General features: G+C 46.9%; 1 protein-coding gene across 1 annotated transcript; it reads right to left on the bottom strand.

The window, feature by feature from the left end:
- Positions 1-5,950: 5,950 nt before the first annotated feature.
- Positions 5,951-7,228, bottom strand: EI90DRAFT_3131107 (uncharacterized protein; the record flags this gene model as incomplete). Its single annotated transcript, XM_039064364.1, has 3 exons — positions 5,951-6,286; positions 6,346-6,956; positions 7,033-7,228. 3 exons carry the CDS (start codon positions 7,226-7,228, stop codon positions 5,951-5,953), a joined length of 1,143 nt encoding a protein of 380 aa, XP_038910866.1.
- Positions 7,229-8,652: the final 1,424 nt, after the last annotated feature.

The raw sequence follows: 8,652 nt of genomic DNA on the forward strand, positions 1-8,652 counted from the left end.
AATAGTTATCTTTTCATGTCGTCACTCTATCGGCTGTTCCTTATCTCGTTTGTAGCCACGCTCTAGTGGATAGCGGTATCCATGTATATAAGCCCTATCTCCACTGAAGGTGGTGCTTCAGCATTAACAACGACTAGGATTCTCGGGAACACCTTTATTGTTGTGAACTGACATGCAGTCCCTGACAATTAGCCAAAACACTCGGATTGGTACTATATTTACAATAAATAATACTAGTACACTTCCCCATCCTAACTAAAGAACCAGGGAACAGCTTGGTGGTGGTCTCATTTGAACCTCCCAACTGACCTTCCTTTGTTCTCTCCTTCAGCGTCAACCCGTTTCTGGGCTTCCTCAGCCCTTTGCTTGACCATTGCGCTGTACTCATGCAATTCATGCTCGCTGAGTGTGTCAAGCTCAGCTAGCGATTTATAACCATCCAATGCACCTGGGGGATCAACAGGCCCTAGAGGTACTGTTGTAATGTAGGGATTCCTGATAAGGCAATCCACTTACTTCAGCAGTTATACTCGCAAGACCAGAGGTAAGCTAGAAAACTTTCTGATAATTTTGCTCAATGCATGTCTGTGCGTATTTATACATACACAAAATGTATTACAATGATATTATACATAAAATAAGTAACTGCACAAGCATGCGTATGCAAGCACAGACTAAGTGGGAATATTCTAGCGACTTCTGTCACGGCCATGCATTCCGGCCCATTAGCCACCCGTCCCAATGCCACCCGAGCCCATTCCCACTATGCAAGCACGAGCACGAGCCCCGACCTCAGCCCTATCCTCCATGAGGACTCCCTGCTCACTTCCCCGCTTGCCCCTAGGCTCCCCTGCACCTGGCCGACTCCCCCACAGCCACACTGACCTCCCTGCCCTGAGTCCGCCTCTGGCACCAACCTAGCGTGACTCCGTGACATTGCCTACTCCGCTACAATACCATCGCTGCTATCGCGGCCCTACACCCCTTCATTTATTTATCTGTTATTGTTTGTTTTGACCCTCGGTCATTGCCGGCTGCTGTGCAGCCAACCCCACTCTTTGGTCCTATTTGCTTCTGGACCCTTCGGCCTTTGGCCCGGGTCCGCTTCTATTCATTCTATCTTCATATATATATCCTGTATACTACATTATAGTACCTTAGCTCTAATATCGATGTGACCATGACCCCTAAGTCCTGACCCCAACAAGGCAACCCCAGTGAGTCTGAAATGAGGGCCAAGAGACAGCTAGGGGCACAGCACTCCCTTTAGAGTTGCTGAGGCCAAATGCCCTACCCTTGGGCCTTGTTCACGGCATCATGGCCATCACGGCCTATAGCGGCCCACAATGGCAACCTTCGGTGCCGACCCCAGACCAGTGTCTAACAATTTCCCACAATAATCCAGAATGCCCCAGAAGGTTCCGGTAACTCGTGACTTCAACAGGTACATTGGAAACACCAATCTGGTACAGATTGGGTTGGCCAATGCTGGCATCACCAGCATTGGATTTGGTCATGGAACCATATGCACTTTCATGCATAGAGTCAGCTCTTTGCAGAGCTGGGGGAAAACTTGTTACCCTTCTAGGCTCCATGTCTAGAAGGCAAGTTGTGGGTGGTGTTGAATAACCCGTGCGCGCAAATATGCATGCGTGGGTGTGAGAATAAAGCCTATTGCGCTCAAAAAAGTGTAAGGGGTTGGTGTAGGTTCCAACCCCAGTTCTCCTCAATCCTCAGGTCGTCAATAAAGTTGAGCTGTATGGAGCTTTAATTATCAATGATGGGGAGGAAAAGGAGTTCTCTTCCTTTTCCCAAATTCCCACGCTATTGTATATACATTGTTTATACATGTTTATTATGAGACACATATAGAATGAAGATAGGAATTAAGGGGTGGGGTTACCACTCCTTACAGGTCCCCATCCTTTCCTGTTTGCTTGCTGGGTTAGATCCCTAGCCTGCTTACAGCATCTGCACTGTGTGTCAGAAGTCCAGGCAGAAGTGCATATGCAGAGTGGGGACACCTCAAGCTACAAAGTGACCTCATATCAAGGTGCCAAAAGGAGAGGGGTCAATGATGGATGTGGACGATGTGGAATTGGAGGAGGACAAGGTGGTCAATGACAAGGACAGGATCTATGATGTACTTTGCGACATCCATCAAGCGATCTCTGGTCTAACCACTGTGGTGGGGCGACTGTTGGAACACGTCTGTGACACTGAGGAGAGGAGACTGATGGAGGCGAGGGCAAGGTGTGGGGTGAGGGAAGCAGGGGAGAGGGAGGTGAGTGTGATGGGGTCGAGAGTTGAGCAGCCTGTGACGTCCACTTCTGACTCCTACTCCACTTTGTTCTTACATGATCCTTAAACACAATTCATCCATTCCATCCTGTGTCTTAGGTGCATGTCAGGGACCGACCCAGGGTCGAGAGCGTCCGGGTATGTTGCCTGGGGCTGAGGGCCCAGTAGGGTGCAGCGCGGGTGTGCATAACAACGGGCCCAAAGCAGGCAAGGATCCCTGGCCACTTAGACTAAAGTGGGAAGTGTGTTATTATTATTAGCAGGGAGATGTAAGCTACTTGCCTAAAGTGGGAAGTGTGAGAAGAAGGTTACTTCTCAGTTCCCACTTAGGCTGTGTTTATGTACATGCAGTTGGAGGTCACGTGGGGAGCACCACGTCATCTACACGTACAGCCGTGTCCACCTGGGTGTCTCCATAAGAGGTCTCAGGAGCGTCCGGTGTGTAGGGTGTCACCCGGTGTGTCCGGGCCCGGGCGTATTGCGCAGCCTGGTTAATGGTACATCGAGCAAGGAAGTCGTCCATGTAGTAGAAAAGGAAAGAAGAGAGGAGGAGGAGGGAGGATGGGGGCAGCAGGTGAGGAAAGTGGGATTGGGTGGGGTCGGACCGGGTGGAGTGGGGTCAGGCGGGTGTGCCCTGACAGTGCATGTTGGTCCCAGCTTATCCAGGTATCATTGTTATAAAAATGGGGCCTAATTGGCCCATTTCTATAGCGTCCGGGTGCAGGAGGGGGCCGTGACATTGAGAAGATGTTACAATTAATGTAACAGATGTTGTAACAGTGGGGTTTACAATAACATGGACATCGGGTGTTTTGGGTGATAATAGTTGGTTTTTTTGTTATTATTTACATGCCACGTGACTTTGTACTGTACAGAGCCCATAAGAGGCTAAAAATGGGAAAATCCCATTTCCATAACAATCATGAATGAAAGTCTGCAACAAGGTCTGAAGCATGACCAAGTTCGGTTGTGGGGAGCCATTCTGATTCTTCAGCTGTCCCTTTGTAACCATCCCAATGTACGAGATACAATAGCTTTCAGCTTTGCCAGCGATCAATTTTAGAGTCAATGATCTTGGTGATCTCATACTTGAGTTATTAGGATGTTAGTGATTTATGCTCAGTCAATCGTTGTTGAACTTATAGATTAGAACCAATTACCTAGCGTTTTACGCTAGGGCACATGAAGATACATGAGTGACAACACAAACATGTGGTAAAAGCATAGTCTCACCTCAGTCAATCATTGTTGAACTGAGGGAGATGAAAGTGAAAAATTGTTCACTGCTTTTATAAGCAGTCACCCCAATGGTGCACTGACTTTGGTAGCAGGAATACCAAGAAAGGAAATAAAGTGCTGCTAGCTCAACATCACATTGTGAGTTGGCCACAGTGCTGTAGGTGGGATAACCTACTATACCCTACACTGCCAGTATTTTCGTGGTTTTACATTCCTTAAGGATTTCCCATATGCAATGATCACCTACCAATGCCAATGGTGCATAAGAACATTTATTATGGAGTACAAGTGCACATAACGTTGAAAGAGGGCTCGCGGCTCTCTATGCCGACCAAGCTCGTGGGGCCTAACTCTCCAAAACTCCTACTTCTTGACTAGACTTCGCTACACTCTCGATCCTTAAACTCTGTGTGGGTTCTCCGGGATTTCCGCAAGGTCCGGGCTCAGTGTCCACTACTCACTCGTTGTGAGCTAGATCACTGCCCTTATTCCTACTGTTGGAATTCCACTCACTCACACCCTCTCTAGCGCGTCCTAGCACCTTAGAGAAAATGGGGGAGGGGAGAACTTCTATTCAAAATCCGGTATGTACAGGATTATATCTAATAATTATTTTTAGAAAGAATAGATGGCAAATATTGGTGCCATATGACCTGCATACCTTATTAGGCGAAATAATAAAAAAAAGGGTAACAGTAACAATAAAAGAATATCAATCAATATCTGAAATGATGGCAAAATATGAAAATAAAAGAAAATAAGCGATATCTCAACGGATTTACGGAATTATGAGCCGAAATTGGAAATGTGACTGAATAGAACTACTATGTAGCCAATGAGCATTTTTACCAATTTATTAGACGCCGTGGGAACGAGTGAGGCTGGAATTCTGGGTTGCCGCTTGAGATTCCCATGCCCGCACATGCCCGTGACCTGCTGTGCCTAACTTCTCCAACACGGAACTCCGTCAAATCTCCACCGATTGGGACGTTCTTGATATCGTCAGAATCGTACGAATTAGGACTATTTTTTGATACCAAATTTGTACCGAGTCGTCGCGTGAATGAAAGTCGTTTCTGAATGTTGGAAGCGGGTATCCGAGCCGGCTCTGCGTGTGGGCGATTATCCCACCTACAACGTGCTGGTACTGAATTGGTCCAGCCCAAAAACTATGCTTGGTGCTACTGGCCACCAAAAGACGATCAAGGGCTCAAAAAATAGAGAAAGATCATAACTATGGATTCCCCAAATTTCATCCAGATCGACCAAGCCATTAACAATGGTGGTGGCGATTTCTCATCTTACTGCAAGGTTCCACACAATGTCGAAAGGCATGTGAGGGTGGCAGTGTCGAAAGTCCTGTGCAGCGGAGCTGAGATCCATACTTCAGGAGATCGCGAAACTGGTTTTCAGCCCAAAATGGAAATCACAAGCTGTACCGAAGTAAACAAACAACCAAAATGCACTCCAGAGTGCTCAGAAAAATTCAGAAAAATCACAAAGGATGTGTATGAAGATCCAATTGACACGGGGACTCTCACAAACACTTTCTGGGATGTCTAACCCTGTGCACAGGCCAATTTTACGATTCTCATGCCCACCTGAAAGGTTGCTTACTAATTTGGGGACAGTAATGTTCCGTTCCCCTGTTAGCCTCAGGCCTCAGCTAGTCTGTCTAAACATAAGCTTTGATGAGCTGTATATTCAACAGGGTAGAGGTAAAAGGCTACCGGGCCTTTACAACTACTCCGAGGTATATATATGTACAGTGCCCCAAAAAACTGTTGCAATGTTTTGCACTTTTCACTTTATGAGCTTATTGCACCCTGGGAAGGGATCCTAAAATTGCATAAAAATATGAAAATAATGCGCTAGTAGCTTATTAATAATTCCACCAATTCTCTAATAAATATGTCCCTTTTTGGTAAAGTTATTTACTTTACAAACGACCCATGTCATTGCAACAGTTTTTTGGTGTGCATTTTGGAGAAAGGAAAATCACATTAACTAGTATTTAGTATAGCCACCTTTTTCCCTAAGTACTGCCTCAATCCTCCTAGGCATACTCTCGATTAAATTCTAGCAGACACTTGGTTCTATCCTCTCCCACTCCTCCTGAAACCGATCCCACAGCTCATGAACACTACTTGGAGGTTCTTCATACTCCCCAAGCTACCTCTTTACATGGTTCCATAAATGTTTGATTGGATTAAGGTCTGGGGACTGGAAGGGCCACTCCATGACCCTGATACCATGGTTCTTGAACCAGTTCTGGGCCCTTTTGCTGGTGTGTTTTGGGTTGTTGTCCTGTTGGGAAAGGATGTGGGCTGGGTTTTTGTCATAATATGAGAGGGTTTGCTGGAAGTTCTCTTCCAGGATTTGGAAGTAGAGCTTGGCATCCATCTTCCCATCAATTCCCAAGTTCGGGTAGAATAATGGTGTTGAGAGCTCGGCGGAAGGATTCCACCGTTAGATCCTTTACTGATTGCATTTCCAGCCAAGCATGGACTGCTCTATGCACATCTGGATCATCAAGGTGACATGAACCTTTCCTTCTCCCTCCTCTCCGTTCCAGTGGCAGTGACTCATGCTTTTCATAGAAGCGTGCCAATGCCCGGATCCGTGCAGCAAAATACCTTCCATTTCCATCATGGCGGTCAATCGCTATATGAATGCTTGCAGGTAGCCTCTTGTACCCCTTCATTCGGAGTGTAAACCAGCTCCATAGGAGTTGATATTGTGTAAGCTGTGGTGTGTGATGTCAGCAATGTGTCGAACAATATTTGAGTATCAAACTTTACATACCTCTGTTAGTGCGAGACTGACAGTTTTTTTCTTCCTTTGTGCCTTAAGAATCCCATAGATTTTGTTTTGGAGCTCTTCCCATGACTTTTGGCCAGGTTCTGGGACAGCAGGTGGAACATCGCCCATCAGTTCTTCAATCTCCTCATCCCCCACACCGTCATTGTCATTCTCTTCTCCATCCAATCCCATATCATGCTCTTCCAGATTGTCAGATTGGCTAATCTGAGCAGTCCAGCGCCTTTTCTCACTTTCCAATTGGAGATTCTCAAGCGATGCAACTGGAAGGCCCATTATGTGAGCAGCCCATTTACGCTTCTTCAGCCCGGATCCTTGGTCAACAGACAACTGATTGTCATTGTTTATTTCGATTGGGGAAACTACAGATGAAGTAAGGCTGGGAGTTGGAGGAATCACATCTGAACGTAAATGCATGGGGTTGGTCAAATGGGATTGTTTGGAAAATGAGGAGGGGACAGAGCGGAAAAATTTGGTGAGTGGGGTTTGGTTCATCCCTTCCTTGCATGCCTTTGCTGCGTAATATTGCCTTGTCCGTTCAGCTTTGGTGGCAATTACAGGGCCTGTTGCATATTTGCCCCTTTTGCCACACCATTCTGAATTTACAATCAATTTACCATAGTAAGTCCGTGTTGGGATCTTGGATTAAACTTATGTTTATCTTTTACTCACCTCCCCCCCTTTTTTTCAGCTCCGCATCCATCTTCTTATTCACCGTTGTGTTATTTGTATACTTTCCCTTCTTTGGATGGTATGTCAGCTCTTCAACAAGAGTCTGTGCAGCGCTGATTCTCCTTGAGAAATTTTCCAGCATGGCATTTCCCCCAGAGTCGGCAGCATATTCTTCGGTGTTGTCACGACCATGCATTCTGACCCAGATGCCGGCCCTTATTCTGTTTCCTTTTGTTTCATTTTGTCACCTGACCCATTCAGTTTCTTACTATATATATATGTATATTACATTATTATAACTTTAGTCTGAATATCGACATGGTTTGTCCCCCTAACAAGGCAGCCCCAAGCCACTTCGAAATGTGGGCAATGAGACAGTAGGTGGGCACAGCGCTCTCTTGGAGTCACTGAGGCCGAAGCCCAACCCCGGAGCCTTGTCCCCGCCAGTCGTCCCCGTTTGCTGACCCATACCTAACAGGTGTCTTCATCATCAGAGGCCAGGAAAGGAACACCCAGGCATGCATTGCTTCGGCGAAGGTAGGGGCTCCAGTCATCATTATCTTCACTTGAGTCTGAAATATATTCAATGCCCTCCATAGGTTGTTCGAAGATTGAGGTTATGCTGCCTGCTATTGGTGGCATGTGCAGGCGCTTGCAGTCGGGTCGGAACCAATTCAGGTTGTTTCACTAAAATTGATTTTGACGCGTCAGTTCAATTACTTGTCAGGGACGCGTCCGGGGTCGAGAGGGCCTGGGGGTAATGTCCGGCACTGAGGCCATCGCGGGGTGTGGAGTGGGCATGTGTACTGGCGGGCCCGATCCGGGACAGTGGTCCCTGGCCACTCAGGCTGAAGTGGAGAATGTGAGAAGAAGGTTACTTCTTCGGTTCCCACTTCAGGTACATTTATGTACATGCGGCTTGAGTCACATGATGGGTGCCACGTCATCCTCGGAGGCAGCCGCAGGCATCCGGGTGTCCCCGTGGGGGATCCCGAGAGCGTCTGCTGCATGCGCGCATGCTGGGCACAGCGGGAAGCCATCCGGGGTGTGTGGGCCGGATGGGTCAATAGTACATCGATACAAAGGAAGGTGGTCCGTGTAGATAGAAAGAAATAAACAGGAAGAGGAAGATGAGAAGAATGAAATAAAGAAAGGGGAAGGAAGAGGGAAAAGAAAGGGGAGGAGAGGGAGGAAGGAGGGGGGAGGGGGATAGACAGCGGGGAGCAGGTGTGGTGTGGCCAGGTGGGTCCAGGTGGACCCAGGTCAGGCGGGTGTGCCCTGACATTACTCCTGCTTCCAATTTTCCATAATCATCATGTAGACCATCAAAGCTACAAAATGAGCCCCAGATTGCACCTGGGCGCTTATTTTTTAGCACCCCGCAAATTTTTCGAGTCTGACAAAAAACCAAATGCTTGTTTTCGGGCTTCTGGGTATGGATAATGACTAAATTATGATGATTTGATGACAAATTCAGGTATTTTCCATGAGAATTTCGGGTTGAGTTAAATTTCCAGTCTTTGCGTGTCCACAACTGTATAGTAAACAATATCACATGACCTATCACATGATATTTCCAGTTTTAGTCCATTCTGGCAGCACACCAAAAAACCGTTGCAA

The sequence above is a fragment of the Cantharellus anzutake genome, assembly GCF_015039405.1.
Source record: "Cantharellus anzutake strain C23 chromosome Unknown EI90scaffold_72, whole genome shotgun sequence".
Lineage (NCBI taxonomy): Eukaryota > Fungi > Basidiomycota > Agaricomycetes > Cantharellales > Hydnaceae > Cantharellus > Cantharellus anzutake.